This window comes from Erpetoichthys calabaricus, chromosome 8 (assembly GCF_900747795.2).
Source record: "Erpetoichthys calabaricus chromosome 8, fErpCal1.3, whole genome shotgun sequence".
Taxonomy (NCBI): Eukaryota; Metazoa; Chordata; class Cladistia; order Polypteriformes; family Polypteridae; genus Erpetoichthys; species Erpetoichthys calabaricus.
In genome coordinates this window covers 189,640,253-189,663,152 of record NC_041401.2, presented here as the reverse complement: position 1 = coordinate 189,663,152, position 22,900 = coordinate 189,640,253, and the positions used below count along the sequence as shown (strand labels likewise).

The window sequence follows — 22,900 nt, the reverse complement described above, 5'->3', positions numbered from 1 at the left end:
AAGTAATCAAGTCCATGGAACTCTACGAAGACCTCCACGACTAAATTGTGCCGAGGGTGTAGATCAGGACAAGGAGATAAAACCCATTTGTAAATCTGTAAGTGTTCTCAGGAGCACAGTGGCCTCAATATTTATGAAAAGGAAGAAGCTTAGAACCACCAGGGCTCTTCATAGAGTTGGCCACCTGGCCAAACCGAGTACTCGGGAAAGAAAGGCCTTGGTTAGGTCAAGGAGGTGACCAACACCACAATGGTCACTCTAACACTGCTTCAGAAGTCCTTAGAGCCGGGATGGAAGAAAGTGTTGGAAGGATGACCATCTCATCAGCACTCCATCAACCAGGAGTTTTTGGTGGAGTGGCTACTTTCACCATATAGTATTTAAAAGGACTCGGGACAGCAAGAGAAAAAAGAGTCTCTGGTCTGATTAGTCAAACGCCTATTTCTTTGGGCAAACCTCCAAGTACTATACGTGTTGAAGATCACACACTGCTCATCACCTGCCTAATACCTTCTCTATGGTGAAGCACGTTGTCGTCAAAATCATGATATGAGGGTGATTCTCAGTGGCAGGGACAAGGAATCTGGTCAGAATTGAGGGAAGGATGAATGCAGCCAAATACAGAGGGCTTCTTGAAGAAACCCTGCTCCAGAGTACACACTACCACAGACTGGGGTAACAGTTCACCTTTCAGCATGACAATGACCAAAAGCATATAGCTTAAACAATGGCGTCAAGGCTTTGGGACAATTCACCGACTATTCCGGAGTGGCCCAGCCAAAGTCCAGACTTTGAAGATCGCCATTTACAGACACTTCCCATCAAATCCAACAGAGCTCGAAAGGATCTGTCAGGAAGAATGGGCTAAAACTACCCAAATCCATGTGTGTAAAGCTTGTAGAAACTTACCCAGGACGACTCAAAGCCAGACGTGCTGCCAAAAAGTCTTCTACAAAGAATGGAATTAAGGGACAGAATACTTATATGAATGACAGACCTCAGTTTTTGACTTTGAATAAATTTGCAAACCTTTTCAAAAAATAAGATTTTTCCTTTGCCATTATGGGTTAATGAGGGTAGATTGATGAGCAAAAATGGCACATTCCTCTAATTAAGATTACATCTGCGACATCATAAAGTGCACAGAAAGTAAAGGGGTGTGAATACTTTTTGAATCCAGTGGTCACTGAAAAGCATGCAAACTCAAAAAATGTAAGAAACGATTCACCATCCTGACTGGGAATGCGAGGATGACAGAAATTTATTCTACAATTTCATTTTTGGCCCTGACCTGGGATAATCACAGACACTATCATGTTTGCAAGGTTTATTTATCTCCCGTTAGGTAAAGGCAGCAAACAATTTATTGATTCTCTTTTCTGGTCTTCTTTCGCAACAGTAATAAACACCTTTTTTGTTTTATAGAGGACACATATCAAAAAGGCTACAGTATTCTGTACAGACAGCAGAAAATAGGCTCCTTTCATCCGTCACCTTAAATTTAGAGCAGAGCAACTTGCAGCGTCTCCCCGTTCCCACCCGCCGACTGCAGGACTGACCTCTATTTAATATTGCCGAGACACTCGCTCTTTAGATACCGACAGCAACATCTGGACAAAGCCTTTGTTAACTCTTTGTATCCGGTGACAATTTCTTTTTGTTACTGCTGCAAGGTTATTTTTGTAAATTTTCTTTTATTGCTACAGCGCTGGGCCACGTCCCTCCTCCCCAGCCCTCATCCAGTATTGAAAGAAGAAGTCTTGGTGCATAACTGGAGATTCTGAAATTGACCCGGCTGCATGGATGAATGGAGACAGACAGAATCGGGGGTGAATTACATGCAAATTACTTGTTCTAGAAAAAGTAAAATAAGAGTCAATGAACAATTAAATAAACAAACAGATACTGTCGGGTTCCATTTAGGCTAATCAGTTTCAAAATACTTTAATTTGCTGTATTTTAAAACACATTTTCCTTTATACATACTTGTTATGTAATTAGTAATCCAAGTTTGTATTTGCATTTTAGCCGTGAACTTGTCACAGCAGTCTACATCTGCACTCAGTGAAGAGCACAATACAAAAAAACTATAATAAATAATACAGAGTTTAGTGTTGCAGGGGAGCAGTTCATACAAAATCATTTTGATACACAGTGGAACCTCAGGTTGCGAGTAACTTTACAGTTTACGAGTGTTTTGCAAGACCAACCACCAAACAACTTCAAAAGGTAAAAACGTTTATTTTAAAATCTTACCATAAAACAGTAAAAGGCAGTCCAACTCAGAAAGCACCTCTGTCTTCTTCACTACAACCCCTGTGAGCCTCCTCCCGATTCGGACCCTGAGGTAGCAGAGGAGCTCTCTTTTATGCTGGACCCGGAAGTACTTCTGGTGCTATTACACTGCCTAAAGGAAGCACTTCCAGGTCATATGGATATTCCCCCTAATAGGGATAACCCAGTCTTCACAGTTTCCCCTTGCAGTACCCAGAGACCCCAACAGAGTTGCCCATCCACACTCCCAAGTCCCAGGCAACGCTGCAGGTGTCCAAACTGGCCCCCTATCAGGGGAACACTGCCAAATTTTACCTTGGGGAACGTACTGCTCATAAAATTTGTTAGTCCCATGTCCATCCATTATTAGTTCCTCTCCATGATATAGAAATTTGTGAACTTTCTGGCCAGGTTGAAACTCCCCTTCTTGTTGCCCTTCCATTGCAGACTTCCAGATGGGCAGGGCCGTCTTCAATGGGCCCATTATGTTTCTGATGCCTATGTCTGTTCTGCTATCAAAACGGGGCCCCAGCACACTACTTTACCCGGAGTCCTAGGATGTTGGTAAGATGGCCCTGCAGCCAGGTGGAGAATTATCCTCTATCCCACTCAAAATGACAGTCCATCTGCTGTCTCACAACACATAATGGACTTTAGAAGGTGCCCTGAAGTATTCCCCAAACAAAGGATAAGGGTAAACAAATTACCAAAGAAGGTTTCTATGAATAAAACAACACCACAAGGGAGGGAGAGATCAACAAATTGTGGTCACTAGGTGGCATCTCAGACATTAGTGTTGTGGGGCCAGACCTATCTACTTTAAAAGGGCCAGGCCCTTCTGGGTGACCCCCACACTACTACAGGCTCCAGGCATCAACACATTGAATACTGGATATTCCTGCATTGCCCTGGACTCTATTAAAAATGGCACATTTTAATAATTTAAGTAAAGCGGCATTTCCCTTGGGACAAATAAAGCACTATATAAATATTTACAATCCTGTTCATGCCAGAACTATCCTCACATTATGCCATATTCAGCATGCTGTGTACATTTGTTTACTTATTTATGAGCCACTTGATACCATTCTTTGTGAATACTTTTCTATGACTTATTTTAAGCCACTTAAACACTATTGTTTGAACATTTATAATGTAAAAAATATAATGTCTTATGTGTGTGTGTGTCTAAGGTTTGCGCTACCATTATGTGATACAGGAGGGCACTGTCGCTGACAGTAACATTTATTTCTCTCACAGCCCTGAGAAGCTGCCCATGGGGGGGAAAACTAACTCCACCTCTCCCTGTCCCTCTTCTTCTTGCCGACGTACTCCAAGTTCATTTTGAAATTTCTGCACAATATACATTTACTAGGGGGTTCGCTCCCTGCTCGCTTTGCTTGCCATGGCCTGCTCTGCGCTTCAAACATTTAAAAGCCTGTACAGCAGCTGTCCTACTCTTTTGTCTTTTATTTCCGGCCACAGGCGTGGTTAAATCTCGTGGCACAAAGTCTCGTCTCGCGGGACGCGAGTTCTTGATGTTTTTTTAGTTTATAATTTAAAAACAGAATAAGAATCTGAAAATCTAACAACATTAAAGTTCGATAAATTCTGAAAAGAATGATACCAAACATATATATGTAGGTTTTAAAATAAGCCTGATTTAAAGCGTCACAAAAAACACATTATACAATTATACACACACACACATATATATATACTGCGGTGGGTTGGCACCCTGCCCGGGATTGGTTCCTGCCTTGTGCCCTGTGTAGGCTGGGATTGGCTCCAGCAGACCCCCGTGACCCTGTGTTCGGATTCAGCGGGTTGGAAAATGGATGGATGGATATATATATTATATACACACATACACACACACACACACACACACAGTGGAACCTCGGTTTGCAAGTAACTTGGTTTACGAGTGTTTTGCAAGTCGAGCCTAAAATTTTTAATAAATTTTGACTTGATAAACGAGCGAGGTCTTGCAATACGAGTAGTATGTATACGCTTTGTCTGACGAGCGTCATGTGATCACAACTGAGCTGATGGTTCTTCTCTCTCTCGCTGCGGGATTGTGGGTAATCGTCTCCTATTCTCTGTCTGAGTAGGCATGCCTCACTCATATAGTCAACATCTGTACGTGTGTATACTGTTTACTACAACATTGTGACTGTGTGTGTGTGTGTGTGTGTGTGTGTGTGTGTGTGTGTGTGTGTGTGTGTGTGTGCTGTGACGTGCGAGTCCCCGTCTTGCACCCCAAAACATGAAGCGGAGTCTCAGTGCTTTACCAACACCAGCTTTATTCAGCTTGAAACAGCGACAGCGCAGTTATTTATTGTAGCGGGATGTGCCACTCTCCTACACACAGACACAGCAGTCAGGCAGGGTCGTGACCAAGTAGTACTGTGCCCTGCGCATTTATAATGTTCCTTGTATCACCCATCAATGGCAGGCGCTTATAGCATGTACGCAATCTTTTCGGATTCGCTTTTACGGCAAACTGCTACAGCGCTGGGAGACTGCGATTGATTTGGGACGCTCTTTCGCGTGTGGTCCTGCTGGGTGGAATCCCACAAGAGTTTAGAAACTCACTCACACCAGCCATGATTCTTTTCAAAGGTAAAGTGCAGGTTAGTGTGTTTTATGTATTTTTACTTTATGTTTTGTATTAATCATTTTTATATGAAGAGTTTTGGGTTGTGGAACGAATCATCTTGAGTTTCCATTATTTCTTAAGTGGAAATTCACTTTGATATACGAGTGCTTTGGAATGCAAGCACGTTTCCAGAACTAATTATGCTCGCAAACCGAGGTTCCACTGTACTTTATTAATGTTGCATTCCATTTACCTCAAGAGTTGGATTTAACAGCCAAGAAAGACGTCACACCCGAGTTAACTCCGCTCCAGTAAAACATTCAGAAAACCAATGTGGATGCATACAGGAAAACCTTTGTTGTGCATTCATCATTGGAATAAATAGCAGTTGATAACACATTGTGCAGCATTTTCCATATTCAAACACAGTAGCAACATGCCCACAGATAGATGTTGGACAGTACCGTATATACGACTTGATTTAATGACACACAAATGGACAGAAGTATCATACTACAGCTCTCACTAAAGTCCGTGGTGTATGCCTCCATTTTGGATTGACGTCATGATCTGAAGACGGACAAACTGAGACTTGGGAACCCGGGGCTGGTCTGTCAAGTTGGAAATCTGACTTAAGGGGGCATTCCAGTTGAAAATTATGACTAGGAACTCGGAAATTTCAACTTCCCACTTCAAATGGAATGCAAGGGGAAATTGTCTTTTCACATGTCCTTTGTGGGTCACAGAACAGGGTCCGCTGTTGTACAGCACCCCATGTAGCAATTTAAAGTACAGCACAGTGCCTGAAGTGGTGGGCCCAAAGGCATGCTGATATGGACAATTTATAGAATGAAAACGGGGTGCGAGTTCCCCTTGGAGTTCTGAAGGCACGCCCATATGCAAAATGTATATCAAAGAAAGCAGGGTTAAGGGAATTAGGGTGTTGAGGGTTCCCCCTTGGAGGTCCGAACAAGCGCGGATGTGCAGAATATTCTTGGACCTTCAAACCAACATATTGTTATAGATAAGGGTTGCTAATGTGGGCCAAACTGACAGAAGACACGGATAGCATACATTTACTACTAATACTCATGTGATACCCCACTCCAAGCACGGATTCATTCATAGCCCAGCAGGCTTATAAAATCCTGCATTTGAATGTCACACCACGTTGCCTTTATGGAATTTCCACATTCTATCAGGACCAGGTTAGGTTAACTGGAAATTCCAAAGTAAACCCTGTGGGTGTCTTCATGAGTGGACCCTGCGATAAACTGGTATCCTGTCTAGCTCAGATCCCTGCCTTGCACCCAGTGCTGCTGCTGGACTGGGTCCATGACTTAATTATGTATACTTTATTTTCCCACCTTAATATAAACTGAATATTATGAAGAAGTTGGGAGCAGGTGAGTTAGAAATATTGGAGTCCTTTCTGTACAGAGAATCAATATTTCGACAGATGGCTATAGAAATTAGGCTAATTAGGAAAAACTGGAAAAAAGTGTAGCGGAGTACTCTGTGACAAAGGGAGGGCTGCCAAGACAAAAGTAAATATATGTTAGACGGTAGTGAGGCCAGCAGTGTTATATAGTACAATATGTAGGGAACAAGTAAAAGGGGGGACCGGGGAAAAAAAAAAAAGCTGATGATAATGTGTGGGGTGATCTGCACGTACCAAGTAAGAAAATGGGCATACTAAGGGGCAGTTTAAAGGAGAAAGGGATGTGGTGGAAAATGATGGAAAGAAATCTCCAGTGGGCTGGACACCTATGAAAACAAGAGGAAAACAGTGTGCTAAGTATTACAGATGGAATTTCCAGGATAAAGATAGAGAGAGACAGACCTAAAACAAAATGGAAGGATGTGGTAAAGGAAATTAAGTGCAATAGGGAGAGGTCTGGAAGTAAGAAATGAGAGAAAAACAAATAAACCTGCAATGCGGGTCCACCCCAGGAAAAGGGAGAAGTGAGAGGGAAATTAGAACAGAATTGTACATTTTCAAAAAAATAATGGTGTTTAGTGTCTTAAATTTAAAAAAAAAAAAAAAACACTACTCACAAAAGGTAGGTATTTAGTAGTTCATTATATAATAAAGAAAAAATATGTTCTGAGATGATGGATGATACGACAAAATAAGACAAGATGTGCCCTACCACACTAAGACAAGACAAGACACGGCACCACAACAACTTATTTCCTGTACACCCAAAACACAAGGAATGTCTTAATGGGCTTTAGCAGGCCCCGTTCTTTGACAGACCCCCAGCCATTACTCTCCAAGAAAAACAAGAAAAAAAAAAAAGCAATTCAGACAGAGACCCCCTTCCTGGTAGACTGGCCATATAATGGGAGTAAATGCAACACACAATACAGAACACAAGTTAGCCTCTTCACAGCGCTGGACAAACAATCTACCATGACCACCTCAGAACTACAACAGTCCAAACGACTTTGTTCTTGCACAGCGCTCCTCACTCAAGTGCAGGGGCAGACAATTGCGACAACTCTCAAGGCAAAATGCAAGAATCGTTTATACCCTTCATCAAATACAGAACTAGAATGACAAGACAAGCCACACCATACCACGCCACATCAAGACAAGACACGCCGTGGGACAGGACCAGAAGAGACAAGACAGCACTGTGGTGCAGTGTTTAGTTCTAATGCTCTAGTACCTTGGGCTCAAATTCTGTATAAGGTTGACGTCCATGTGGAGTTGTTCATGGTTTTCCCATAACGGAGTGTCATTTCCTGTGGGTACTTCAGATTTCCTGCTACATACCAAAGACATGTGTGAAGTTAACTGGCCAGATGTGAGTGAGTGGAGGTGTGTATGTGCGAGTGTGCCGTGTAATGGACGGACTCCTCATGCAGGGCTCATTCCTGCCTTTCACTGGCTCCCTGTGACAGCAATTTGGAAATTCAACTGAGATGTTTAAACAAAATATTACAGTTCTTACAATTGTTAACTAGCTAGCTTGGTGATAACAAGATTTGGAAAGCTTGATAGCAAATGTAGATTACAAAATAATTTACTATTACAGCATTCATTTTTTTTTGTTGCCTCTTCAGAAGCATTTCTAAACTGGTTAATAGAATGCCATCTGTTAAGATTAAAGAGAACGCCAGGCACATTTCAGCAATTTATTTCACCTTGAGTTCAAAAAAAATAAGAAATATTCGGATTGGAATGGCAAATTGAGGGAAATTAGTTTCATCTTGCTTTACCGAGATGTAGCTTTCTCTGAGGGAAACACAAAGACAGCACTCCTCCGAACTCGGTAGGCCTTGTGCGCGGCAAAGACAATCAATATTTTATATGTGAAATAGGATAGAATCAAAAAAACTTGTACAAATATTTGCCACCATCTGTTCTGCTGTTCCTCTGTTCCATCTCACAAAAGAAATAACCAAAAGTGCAGCTTGTGTTGTTTATACAGAACGGATAGGTTTTTCACAAATTGTTATAATACACAAAAATATTGTCTTGTATTGTGTTGGGTAAATTGATGCCACTGGGGTGTTTGGTTAGTGCATGTGAGCCAACAATTTAGACACAAACTATCCTCACTAACAAGGCAGCTGCTAAAACACAATCCAAATAACTACCTCACTGTAATTCTTTTATATACCCACATGCATACACTGTATATACACTACCGGTCAAAAGGTTTAAAACACCTCAGGTTTTCATCACATTTAAATCAGTTGAAATGCAATGAATGACCTAGAATGGTGAAAAGGTAAGTAGTAAACAGCTGGAGGTTTAAAATTGAAAGTTTAGGTTAACAAAACTGAAACATGGAAATTTCAGAATATTACAAATGAGCCTTAGGCAGGGAACAACTAATAGGATTTGTAAAAGAAGACAGACACTGAGACAGCTAGATGTCCAAAAAGTACTCTTTTATTCTTCTTTACAACACAGCACAACCACAATGCCCAAAGACTCACACGATTACTTAGTCCTTTTTACTTCTCGTAAGTCTTCTGCCACCTCCACTCCTCTCTCGCAAGCTCCGTCCTCTTCCACCCAACTCCGGCTACCTGAATGGAGTGAGGCGGCCCCCTTTTACAATGCACCCGGATGTGCTCCCTGCTACACTTCTTGTTGTGGCGGAAGCACTCCGGGTGCACCCGCTTTCCTGGTGTGGTGGAAGTGTTGCGGTCCAAAGCATCTTAGTCCTTCGGGCACCCCGTGGCGGTGCCCACGGATCCCCACAGTTTCGTGGCTCCCACACAATCCAGGGTGGCTGCCCTCTTGTGTCTTCGGGAAGGAATTGCCCCTCTCCTGGTCCCCGGCTTCTCCAGACCTCCCGGCGGGGCACACAGTGCCCTTGCACCAATCACCCACTTCTTCAAGTCTTCACTGCCTCCACTCCTCTCCGCTGAGCTCTGTCCTCTTCCTCCCAACTGGAGGGAGGCGGTCCCTTTTATATCCACCCAGACGTGCTCCAGGTGCTTTCTGATGGACTTTCTGCGGCACTTCCTGATGTGGCGGAAGTGCCGCATGAGCACCCGGAACCACTCTGGGTGTTATCGGTATTCCTTCCGCCAACACCTCCAGGTGTGGCACAAGTGCTATCATTTGTAGGGTACTACATTCAAGGCTAAATTTAAAAAGATGCCTACAAATAAAGTCCCCAGATATTTGATAAGAAGAGAAAAATGCTGTACTTCACCAAGTAAAGCTCTCCCTTCTCAAACACTTGTAACCCAGCTCAAGGAAACTGCGGCCTATACAGACAACACAAGGCATAACAAAGGTTTGAATGGGCTCCAGTCCATCGGAGGGCCTACACTTCACTAAACACATGCTTTATAAAGTCCCAGTTTTCTTTTGTATTTGGCACTGAATTGCTGTGCATTTTTTTGAGAAAGATGGGAAGACCCAACTAGGAAAGGTGACTTAATATTATTAAAAAACAGCATAACAGAAAATCCATTTTCTTTTTTATATTTCAAAAAACACACCCCACAGACATGAAGTAAACTTAAAAATGTTACCCCCTTGTAACTTCAGGAAAGAAACGTCACAAATCAATGCAGAACATCCAACCCCCTAAATTCCGTCTCCACCAGCAATTTTCATCAAAGCAACGTTTTTTTTTTTAAACTATTTATTTAGATCTCTTTATGTTTAGATGAGTATCTGTGGAATATTGCATTTCAAAGCAATGGTTTTTAAGAGCCCAGCTAAGAAAATCTTTAATTTGTTTACTGATGCAAACATTGCCCCGTTTTCCTATTTTTTTTTCTGTAGTTTTAAAAATGTAAAAATTGCACAAAGAAAGCCTTTTGGGAAAAATTCTCCTCGCTTTTAGCTCAAGTCTTAAGTGAAGATTTTTAATAAGCTACCTCCATCAGGGGCAGAGAGAGGTAAAGGCAATCCCAAAACTTCATGTTATTTACTGTCTTTAGCCCTCAGCAATCAATTTGTTTTTGTTTTTTTGAGTTGTGCGTTAGCTTATTATATCTCAATGGTCAAACACTTTAGCATATAGTTCAAAAGGTTTAAAATACAAAATATTTATCTTTTGTAAAGCCAACAGAAACCCAAGATATCAAAGTCAAACATAAAAGGTACAATGCACATCAGTTGGTCATGGGCCTATACTGTAGAAAAATAGTGTCGGCAATGAACTGAAGAAACATCAATAAGGAACATAAAAAATTCACATGGAGCAATGGCTATGAACCACTGCTGAGAAATCTAAATTTAGTAGAATAAGAACGGCTACTAACACATGCATAGTCATAGGATAAAAATGTGGAGGGTAAATTTCACACAAACATTAGGAAGTTTTTCTTTACACAAACCACTATAGACACTTGGAATAAGCTGCCAAGTAGTGTGGTGGACAGGAGGACCTTAGGGGCCTTCAAAACTCGACTTAGTTATTTTAGAAGAATTAATTGGATAGGACTGGTATGCTTTGTTGGGCTGAATGGCCTGTTCTTGTCTCAATTGTTCTAATGTTCTAATATACAGAGAAAAAATTATATATAAAAACACACACACACAGAACTACAAATTGTGGGCAGTTTATCTCACACCCTAGTTTCGTGGGGCCAGGCGTGACTCTCAAATGATAATTCACATCTGGGGACAACTTGTTCAAAAATCTGCAGGGAATATCTCAAATCCGGCGCTGCACAGGCTACACCCACAGGACTTCCTAAAACACCCGTCCTAAACTCCTCCAGTCCGTGCACTAAACTGTCAGAGTTCAGGTAGAGAGAACAAGAAACTGACTAAAAGGCTTGATGCTAAAGGGAAATAAAAAGCTAAAACTGTTGGTGTCCATTCAGGAGCTCAACAGCACAAGGTAACTGAAGCTTCCTAATTAATTTGTATATTGTAATGACAGACAGAAACCTGTAAAACACTGCAGCTACACACATATGAGAACAGCTTCTGTGTGCTACGATATCTTCGTTATTTTAACTACTGCATCACTATATGGCATAAGAGCAACAAACAGTTAAGATAAGCAATGTGTTCTACTGATAAAATGACGTGTTAAAACACTGCGGCTATTCTGGCGTAGACAGCAATGTTAGCTTACTTAGTTACATGTATAGATACGCAGTTAAAGGTGGATGCTGTGCAGCCTCATCCATGCTTTTTCTGGCGTCATTAGGATAATTTGTTGATTTGGGTGTTTTCAGTACTGAAATCTGCATCTCCTGTGGTTCTTCCTTATCAGATCTCTTATCAGTCCTTCAGATGAAGTGACACACCATTTACTTCAAATGCATATTCTGCACTTCACATTTTCACAAGCAAAGCTGCCAATTCTTTCAAGCTCACATTGGATCCTACACGATCATCATAATGGTGAACAACAGAGAGCACTTGTGACAACATATCGCTCACGTTTACCACTCGTCCATTGAGGTCATCAAATGGCAATGTGTCATCGGATGTTACAGAAAAGGTTTTTCCCCTTGCATCAGGTTAGGTTTACTTTAAACTGTGCAATGAGCTCTCTGCACATGCAACACACATTTATAGGTCTAATTGGGAAGACTGACTGTTCCTCATAATCAGAAGCTTACTCTCTGCAGCAGTAGGTTAACACAATCACTGCCCCTACTATGAGCGCCACCTTCATGAGGCATTGGATTGTTTAGAAATGTGACACTCAGTGAGCCATCCGATTGTTCCCACTCACTTTTAAGCAAAATCCACTGATGGCTGTCTGCAGACGTATATATATATATGTCTGACTTCAGCAAGACTACTCATGCCCCAACCCTGAGACACAACTGCACCCCACACAGATGAACAGAATCTCCCGCCCCACCATAACAATGTTCATCTTTTACCTTAAATGCTCTCATTAGAGTGTGCAGGTTTATTTTCATCCCCTTCTGATCCATTTGTTCATAAGTAGTAAATGCAAGATTCGCCATCTTGATGTCATCAGTGCTGTAAAATATTAACTCGGTTTATAAAATGGAACAAACAAGGCAATGTTTAAAAATAATGTCACTTAATATCAGGATGGTGCGGTTTACAATTACAATGTACACTGTGGACTGTAGGGGGTGCCAGAGAGCATCAACCACCAGACAACTCAGCCAAACAACTTCAAAGGTAAAAACGTTTATTTCATAATCTTACCATAACACAGTAAAAGGAAGTCCAACTCAGAAAGCACCTCTGTCTTCTTCACTACAACCCCTTGCAGTACCCAGAGACCCCAACAGAGTTGCCCATCCACACTCCAAGTCCCAGGCAACCCTGCAGGTGACCAAACTGGGCCCCAATCAGGGGAACACTGCCAAATTTTACCTTGGGGAACGAACTGCTCATAAAATTTGTTAGTCCCATGTCCATCCATTATTAGTTCCTCTCCATGATATAGAAATTTGTGAACTTCCTGGCCAGGTTGAACCTCCCCTTCTCGTTGCCCTTCCATTACAGACTTCCAGATGGGCAGGGCCGTCTTCAATGGGCCCATTATGTTTCTGATGCCTATGTCTGTTTTGCTATCAAAACGGGACCCCAGCACACTACTTTACCCGGAGTCCTAGGATGTTGGTAAGATGGCCCTGCAGCCAGGTGGAGAATTATCCTCTATCCCACTCAAAATGCCAGTCCATCCGCTGTCTCACAACACATAATGGACTTTAGAAGGTGCCCTGGAGTATTCCCCAAACAAAGGATAAGCACTAAGGGTAAACAAATTATCAAAGAAGGTTACTATGAATAAAACAACACCACAAGGGAGGCAGAGATCAACAAATTGTGGTCACTAGGTGGCATCTCAGACATTAGTGTTGTGGGGCCAGACCTATCTACTTTGAAAGGGCCAGGCCCTTCTGGGTGACCCCCACACTACTACAGGCTCCAGGCATCAACACATTGAATACTGGATATTCCTGCATTGCAATGGACTCTATTAAAAATGGCACATTTTAATAATTTAAGTAAAGCAGCATTTCCCTTGGGACAAATAAAGCACTATATAAATATTTACAATCCTGTTCATGCCAGAACTATCCTCACATTATGCCATATTCAGCATGCTGTATACATTTGTTTACTTATTTATGAGCCACTCGATACCATTCTTTGTGAACACTTTTCTATGATTTATTTTAAGCCACTTAAACACTGCTGTTTGAACATTTATAATGTAAAAAATATGATGTCTTGTATGTGCGTCTAAGGTTTGCGCTACCATTTTGTGATACAGGGGGGCACGGTCGCTGACAGTAACATTTATTTTTCTCACAGCCCTGAGAAGCTGCCCATGGGGGGGAAAACTAACTCCACCTCTCCCTGTCCCTCCTTCTTCTTGCCGACGTACTCCAAGTTCATTTTGAAATTTTAGCACAATATACATTTACTAGGGGGATCGCTCCCTGCTCGCTTTGCTTGCCATGGCCTGCTCTGCGCTTCAAGCATTTAAAAGCCTATACAGCAGCTGTCCTACTCTTTGTCTTTTATTTCCGGCCACAGGCGTGGTTAAATCTCTTGGCACAAAGTCTCGTCTCGCGGGATGTGAGTTTTCGATATTTTTTTAGTTTATAATTTAAAAACAGAATAAGAATCTGAAAATCTAACAACATCACATTAAAGTTCGATAAATTCTGAAAAGAATGATACCAAACATATATGTAGGTTTTAAAATAAGCCCAATTTAAAACGTGACAAAAAACATCACATAAAATCGTTGCACTTTTAGGCTTAGGATTTTTATTTATTTTTGATTGATTGGCTGTATTATCTGTCCTATGAGTCCGTATACTTGTTTTTTGTATGTTTCTGCTGCAGTGTACATCTGAATTTCCCCTCTGGATTAATAAAGTTTATCCTCTTTAATCTAATACTGTATATAAAACTGAGACAATCCCAGGACGGCTCATTCTGGAGAGAGCAGACCGATGACTGCAGCTCCTACCTGAATTCTAACACTCCCAAGAAAAGACTGAATCCTCCTCTTTTTTGGTTACACTGCTTTTAATTTTGCCTTGTTTGACAAGTCATTGAGTGCCCATTTCAGTCCCGGGACTCTGTAAATATTAATGGGGGTGACCTACTTGGTACATCAAACTTTCCTCAGTCGATGACATTACATAATACCACATGCACTTCAGAAGAGGTCATCCACCTGAAGCTAAGCATGTTCGGATTGGACACCATCTATAAAAAAAAACTTGGGTTGCTGCTGGAAAAGGTTTTGGTGAGGCCAGCAAGAAAGAGAGAGAGATACTTTATTAATCCCAAGGGGAAATTCACAAGATGTGCTTACTCAGTGGTCTGAATGTGGATCCCAATAACCCATTGCAGTGACCAGGACACTGTACTGTAAAAATGGCACTGTCCTTCGGATGAGACATAAAACCGAGGACCTGACTAGGTGGTCATAAGAGATTCCTGGGCATCCTTTGTATCCCAATGTTCAGGCAAAATTGTCCACCACAGCCGTTATTCTGGCCTCCTAATCATCTTCTAGTCTCCAACTCTCTCTCTCTCACACTCAGATCTTCATCTGCTAACAGCTAATTTGTGGTGAGCGTAGTGGTGCAAAAATTGCTGCCATCGCATCATTCAAGTGAATACTACATATCAGTGGTGACTGAAGTGGCTCCCTACTCCCTGAGGCGCTTCGAGTTGTGAGAAAAGCGCTATATAAATCTAATAATTCTTTACAACATTCTCAAACTTAATTCGATCCAGTGTCATGGAGGGCCCCCCTCCCGAGTTTTTCCTAGCAGAATTAGGAAGAAGCCAGTAAGCATCCCTGAGAGAGGCACCATTCTACCACTGGGCCCACTCATACATACACCCACACAGGGTCATTTGAGAGTAGCCCATTAACCTAACACGTCTTTGGAAAGGTGAGAGGGAAAAACAGTGCACCTGGAGGACAGTAAGTAAGTGAAAATGTATTTATAAAGCACCTGTCACAGGCAAATGCCACAAAGTACTGTACAGTTATATATACACACACACACAATTAAAAAACATTCATAGAAAAAACGGTGATACAACACACAAGTGGACAATAAAAATACACAGAATCAGCAAATATGACTCATAGAAACACTGCCCAGGATGTCTTAAGCTGACCTTAGAACACCTCAACGCAATGAGCCCGACGCAGGACCGGGGGAGATTATTCCATAACCTCTGTGCAACAGACAGAAAAAGCACAATCTCCCGATAGTGTTATTCTAGTGCACAGTACGAGAAGGTAGAACTTATTTCTCAGATTTTAGAATGCGACTAGCAATGCAATGATGCACATGGTCACGAATGTCCTGGGAGGCTTGGCCATGGAGGCCTCGAGAAGTAAGAACCAGAATTTTAAATTGAATTCTAAAAATTCTACTGGCAGCCAATAGTGGGATGATAAAAATCGGTATAATATGAAACCTCCGATTGGATCCAGTAGTTAAAAGCCTGGCAGCTGCATTTTGTATAATCTGCAGACGGTTCAAGGCAAATTTGTTCTCACATGTATCTATATATATATAATTCACTAAGCCGACAGAACAGGCAAAACAACCATGGGATACGCACGATATAGCCACGCCTGTCAACTAGCGCTAAGACGATGGGATACGCCAACAACTCACACAGCCACGCCCGCCGACAACACAGAGCCACGCCCACCAACTCTAAGATCATGGGACGAGAATGTCTGCCCGCCGGTAACCAGCGTGTAAAACCATCGCAGCTTTTAACTCACAAACTGCAACAACTCACCACACAAGGACACCCTGTCTCTCGAGGCATTCAAACTGCCAGAAGACAACCATGGGATACGCAAAAATTAGCCATGTCAGTCAACTCACAAAGCCCAGCCCACCAATTCGAGCACGCGTCCACCCATGCTCTCAAGGCATTCACAGTGCCTGCTCATGTGCCCGGCCGCAACAACTCACCAACTCGCTTTCGTCTCTGCTACAGTACACATGCACCACTGAGCCACATTGACTTTTCATTATTCCTTTCGGTTTCGGCTGCATTTCTATATATAATCCACCAAGTCGTCCAACCATTGGATACAAACGACAGAGCACCGCCCAACAACTCGAACCGATACAGAGACACGCCCAAAAACTCTAAGAGCATGGGACGAGAACGCCCGCCCGCCCGCCTGCCTGCCTGCCTGACTGACTGTTACCAGCGTTCACCGCAATGTACTGGAGTGTAAAACCATCACAACTGCTAACTCACAAACTAACAATTCACCAAACACCGCATCAAACGCTTTCTATATCTAAGAAGACATATAGATACTCATTATTCTCCGGCACGCGTCCACCCACGCTTCCAAGGCATTCACAGTGCCTGCTCATGTGCCCGGACGCAACAACTCACCAGACACAAATTTTGCTTAATTTGACTCAACACGGGAAACCTCACCCGGCCCGGACACAGAGAGAATTGACAGATTGATAGCTCTTTCTCGATTCTGTGGGTGGTGGTGCATAGCCGTTCTTAGTTGGTGGAGCGATTTGTCTGGTTAATTCCGAATACGAATGAGACTCACTACTGCTAAATAGTTGCGCGATCGCCAAGCGGTCGGCGTACAACTTCTTAGAGGGACAAGTGGCTTTCAGCCACGTGAGATTGAGCATTAACAGGTCTGTGATGCCCTTGGGATGTCCAGTACTGTACGCGCGCTACACTGAATGGATCAATGTGTGTCTACCCGGCGCCGACAGGCGTTGGTGCGCCGGTGAACCCCATTCGTGATGGGGACCAGGGCTTTCAATTAATCCCCACAAACGAGGAATTCCCAGTAAGTGCGGGTCATACGCTCACACTGATTACGTCCCTGCCCTTTGTACACATCGCTACTACCATGGTCGGGTGACTTGGTGGATTATATATAGTAAAGCAGCCAGAACCGCAAAGAACAATGAAAAGACAACGTGGCTCAGAGGTGCATGTGGACTGTAGCAGAGACAAAAGTGGCTCAGGTGAGGAGTTGGGGGCGGGCACATGAGCAGGCAGTGCGTACTGAACGATGACTGTATATTGGTTCGTAGTGTGCATTGTTGCAATGTTACTTTTCTTGGTGGTTTATTAAATTACGGATTTGTCAAATGTTCATTTTTTTTCCCTGTGCCTAAAAATCATTAAAAAAGTGGCGTGATTACGCGGCGTTGGTTAGTACAATAAATTACAATAGTGTAGGCAAGGCAAAGTATGGACAAGTATTTCCATCTCAGTCTTAGTGACCATAGTTTTAAGCCTAGAAAGGTTTCTCTAATCGAATAAACAACAATGACTAAGACATGACATGGGCATGAAAGGGGAGAGAATAATCATAAACTGACACCCAAATTACACCCAAAAGACAAGTTTCACTGGAAGAGATATTTTCACAAACCATTTTAGTAATGGCAAGAAGCAAATCAGGAAGGGGCAAAGATCCAGACCTCAATCTTTTGCGGATTTAACTGTAAATAATTAGCAGATAACCGATTTTTCACTTCCAACAAACAATCAACCAGGGTTGCTTGCTTGTGAAATTACTGAGGCCCTCAAAAACACCACACATTTGAATTACATTAGACCAACCTCAACGTCAACAAGCCATTCAGCCCAACAAAGCTCGCCAGTCCTATCCACTTAATTCTTCCAAAAAAACATCAAGTTGAGTTTTCAAGGCCCCTAAAGTCCTTCTGTCTTCAACACTACTTGGCCACTGTTTCCAGGTGTTTATAATTCTGTGTGTGAAGTAAAACTTCCTAATTTTGTGGGAAATTTACCCTTAAAAAGAATCAAACTGCATGATTAATTTATTTTAAAGTCATCATCTTGATTCTCTGGACTAATTTCCTTCAGAATTTTAAACGCTTCAGTCAGGTCTCCTCTTTACGTTCTATGTCTTAAACTGTAAAGGCTCAGCTCTTATAATTCATCCCATGTAGCCCTGGAATCAGCCTGGTTGCTCTTCTCTGAACTTTGTCCAGTGCTGCTATGTCCTTTATGTAGTCTGGAGACCAAAACTGCACCCAGTACTCCAGATGAGGCCTCACCAGTATGTTAAAGCTTAAGAAGAACCTCCTTGGATTTGCACAATAGACATCAAGGCGCTATATAACCTGAGATTCTGATAGCCTTGTTGATCACTTCTGAACACTGTCTGGCAGTTGATAGTCCACTATGACTTCTAAATCCTTTAATCTTTCCTCATAACTCAACCCCTGTAGCCCTGAATCAGCCGAGTTGCTCTTCTCTAGACTTTCTCTAGTGCTACTTTGTTCTTTTTGTAGCCTGGAGACCAAAACTGCACTCAGTACTCCCGGTGAGACCTCACCAGTGAGTTATAAAGCTTAAGCAGAACCTCCTGTGACTTGTACTGCACACATCAAGGCGCTATATCACCCGACATTCTGTTAGCCTTCTTAATGGCTTCTGAACACTGTCTGGCAGTTGACAGTGGCGAGACCTCACCACCCTGGTAATATACAATAATGTCACACAGTCTTCCTAATCACACTAATCAAGCTACAACTCAATTTTTAAAATATAAATTCCCATCAACAGTCAAAACTGTAAAGTCAAATAACGTTAAAGTGAGGCGAGTGTGTTACAAAATGAGCACTTTCAGTCTCAAGTCTCCTTCCGCTCATATGCTTTTTACTCACTATGTAGAATGCAGTGCCAAAGTAGACATCCAAGAAGCGAAGCAACTTGCAAAGAATGAACTTGTTACACGAATACAATATCCTAGATCTATTAAGACTGGCACTCTGGAGGGCTAAGTTTGTTAAGATCACCCCCTGGAGACATTCTAATCATGGTTCTGACCTAATAGTGACCACTCTTAATGCCAGAGCCTGCAATTCTACTGTCAGGAACTTATAAGGTCCTGTGCCTGTGAGGTGGCACCCCCTACTGGATGAAATATGGGTTGATACCTGTCCAGTTGAATGTTTCAAGTATTCACAATTGTTTTGTTGGCTTACCTTAAAAACCTACAACCCTGAAGATAGATGCACTTCTTGAGCACCTCGACATTGTAGAGGCCACTTTTCAGATTGTAAGAAAAATTAAGTGAAGTGGTGAAATAATCCAAATTTATCAATCGCAGTAGATCCTAAAAAAAAAAAAAAAAAAAGATGCTTTGAGTGTTTTAACAAAATAATTCTTGCCTCACTAGTCATTTAGCCCGTTACAATAACGGGCGCTAGAACAGTAGTGCATAAACATTAGTAGGAACAGTCTATATTAAATGGCAAGCACGTGTGCCCATGCTCTCATTTTTTGTATTGTGTCCTTGCAACCAGTCTGGTTTCCTAAATAAACAGGCCACACCATGGCAGACTGCAGATTTTGAATTACATAACGAAACATATCTTTAAAGATTAATCGCATTCTGAGTCACGGGTGAGGCAGAAGCTTAAGCTTGGGGCACAAGGCAGGACCCTGGACGTCAGTCCATTACAGGGAACACTCCTAAGGGTAATTTGGAATCATCAATTAACTTATTCCAAACACGGTGTAGGATGTTCAAAGTACAAGAAACAATTACAATTTTTTTTTTTTTTTTTAAACAAAACGTAAACATCTCTCTTTTCAAATCAGCCCAATGAAAAAGATTAACATTAAAAGAAATAAAAAACGAGAAAGATGGCAACCCAGAATTTCAATGAGGGTCCACAAAAAAAGGCTGGTCAAGTGTGTCTACAAGGGTTTAAAGGGTCACTAGGCATCCAGCACCAAGCCTGTTGAGAAGCAGATGCCCACATTTGGATACTGTTACTGGATGACCTATTAGGATTCATTTCTGGTCATTGTTATAATTTCTACACACCCAGCCCCCAACCCCCCGGCTCCTTTGTTTGTCTGCTTTTTAAAAATTGTATCTTATACTTGTGATTTTGCCCTGTTACCCTTCCTCAGGATGGCTTGTTCAGGGCTCTCCGGCGTTCAAGCATAAATTACTTCAGAGCTGCTATTTAAAGAAATACCAACCCAAAAATAATAATTTCAATATGTCAACATCCTAGGTACAACAGCAAACAATATCCAAGCATTCATGAAAAACTGTTTGAGTTTCACAATAAGAACATAAGACTGATGGACGGAATGGTATCCTCTCGTTTGTCAAGCCAATAGTCAAATATCTCATCCAGATCCTTCTTAAAGGTTGTCAAGGTGTCTTCAAAACCACATCCTCGTAATTTGTTGCCGATTCCCACAACTCATTGTGTAAAGAAGTGCTTCCTGACTCAGTCCTAAATGCACTTCTCCCTAATTTCCACTAGGTGTCCCCGATTCACAGTGTAGCTCAATGGTTCCCTACCTTTTATATGGCCCACACCCCTAGAAAAATGTTTGTGTCACAAAAGTAATACTGCATTTGTACAAGAAGTGACATTTCTAATTTTTGAACAACATACAATACTGGGGGTGAAAAAACTGAACTAAAAAAAAATAAGCTTTTAAATAATAAAAAATAAATTTAAAAATACAATCATATGAAAAAGTTTGGGAACCCCTCTTAATTCTTTGGATTTTTGTTTCTCATTGGCTGAGCTTTCAAAGTAGCAACTTCCTTTTAATATACGACATGCCTTATTGGAAACAGTATTTCAACAGTGACATTAAGTTTATTGGATTAACAGAAAATATGCATCATAACCAAATCAGACAGGTGCATAAAATGTGGGCACCCCAACAGAGATATGACCTCAATACTTAGTTGAGCCTCCTTTTCAAATCTAACAGCCTCTAGACGCTGTCCTCCTATAGCCTTTGATGAGTGTCTGATTCTGGAAGGAGGTATTGTTGAACATTCTTCCATACAAAATCTCTCCAGTTCAGTTCAATTTGATGGACAACCTGTTTCAGATCATCCCATAGATTTTTGATGATATTCAGTCAGGGGACTGTGATGGCCATTCCAGAACATTCTACTTCTCCCTCTGCATGAATGCCTTTGTAGATTTCGAACTGTGTTTTGGGTCATTGTCTTGCTGGAATATCCAACCCCTGCGTAACTCCAACTTTGTGACTGATGCTTGAACATTATCCTGAAGAATGTGTTGATATTGGGTTGAATTCATCTGACCCTCGACTTTAACAAGGGCCCCAGTCCCTGAACTAGCCACACAGCATGATGAAACCTCCACCAAATTTGACAGAAGGTAGCAGGTGTTTTTCTTGGAATGCGGTGTTCTTCTTCCGCCATGCAAAGCGCTTTTTGTTCTAACCAAATAACTCCATTTTTGTCTCATCAGTCCAAAGCACTTTGTTCCAAAATGAATTTGGCTTGTCTAAATGAGCATTTACATACAACAAGCAACTCTGTTTGTGGCGTGAATGCAGAAAGGGCTTCTTCACCTCATCACCCTGCCATACAGATGCTCTTTGTGTAAATTGCGCTGAATTGTACAACAATGTACAGATACACCATCTGCAGCAAGATGTTCTTGTAGGTCTTTGGAGGTGATCTGTGGGTTGTCTGTCACCATTCTCACAATCCTGCTCATATGCTGCTCCAGTATTTGTCTTGGCCTGCCAGACCTGCTGGGTTTAACAGCAACTGTGCCTGTGGCCTTCCATTTCCTGATTCCATGAAGCTGACAGTTTAAACCTCTGAGATGGCTTTTTGTAGCCTTCCCCTAAACCATGAGACTGAACAATCTTTGTTTTCAGATCTCTGGAGAGTTGCTTTGATCCCATGCTGTCGCTCTTCAGAGGAGAGTCAAAGGGAAGGAAGCACAACTGGCAATTAACCACCTTAAATACCTTTATATCTCATGATGGACACACCTGTCTATGAAGGCTTAATGAGCTAATCATACCAATTTGGTGTTGCAAGTAATCAGCATTGAGCAGACACATGCATTCAAATCAGCACAATTACAAGGGGACCCACATTTTTGCACAGCCAGTTTTTCACATTTAATTTCATACAATACTACTTCACTAAAAATCTTTGTTCGAAAAACACCCCAGTACTCCAATGTTCCTAGGAAATGAAAGACATACCACTGTTATCTTTTTTGTTGAAAGTCAAGTCAATTATTATACAGGCTGAGAGGGGTTCCCAAACTTTTTCATATGACTGTAAATGAAATAATTTACCTTTATAAGTCTTAATAATCTTGTATATTCCCGCCTGTGAAATTTAGACATTCGATTGACGATCTGGAGTATCTTGTGAAGCATCAAGCAGTGAGAGGAAATGACACACGATCAACAATCAAGGGAAATGGGGTAACTGGAGATCCCCGTGCTGCGTCACTAAGCAATGACACACAGTGAACAAGTTGTCTCCCGATAACACCTTTACTGCCATTCAAAAAGTGACGCACTGCACTATTAAAATTGCTGCGCTACTGCCAGGACCACCAGCAGAAGAGATAGGCTAAAAGTAAGCAGCAGGTGTTGCATCCAATTCAGTCTCTCTTGTCCCAACCGGGAAAAACGTCAACCCAACCTCTGATGTTTCAGGATCAGGGCTTGCATGGAAATCAAACCTAGACGACGGCCTTCACTACAGATCATTGCAAGGTCCAAATTCAATTCTCTTT

At 41.9% G+C, this 22,900-nt stretch overlaps 1 protein-coding gene across 1 annotated transcript in view; it reads right to left on the bottom strand.

Annotated features, from left to right (window-relative positions):
* Positions 1 to 22,900, bottom strand: part of LOC127529027 (uncharacterized) — a 189,931-nt gene that overhangs the window by 142,117 nt on the left and 24,914 nt on the right. Inside the window, exons 4-5 of the mRNA XM_051931276.1 lie at positions 19,325 to 19,455; positions 12,209 to 12,311 (exon numbers count right to left, since the gene is read on the bottom strand). Of these exons, the coding sequence (XP_051787236.1) occupies positions 12,209 to 12,311; positions 19,325 to 19,455 (234 nt within the window). The remainder of the gene's footprint in view (positions 1 to 12,208; positions 12,312 to 19,324; positions 19,456 to 22,900) is intronic.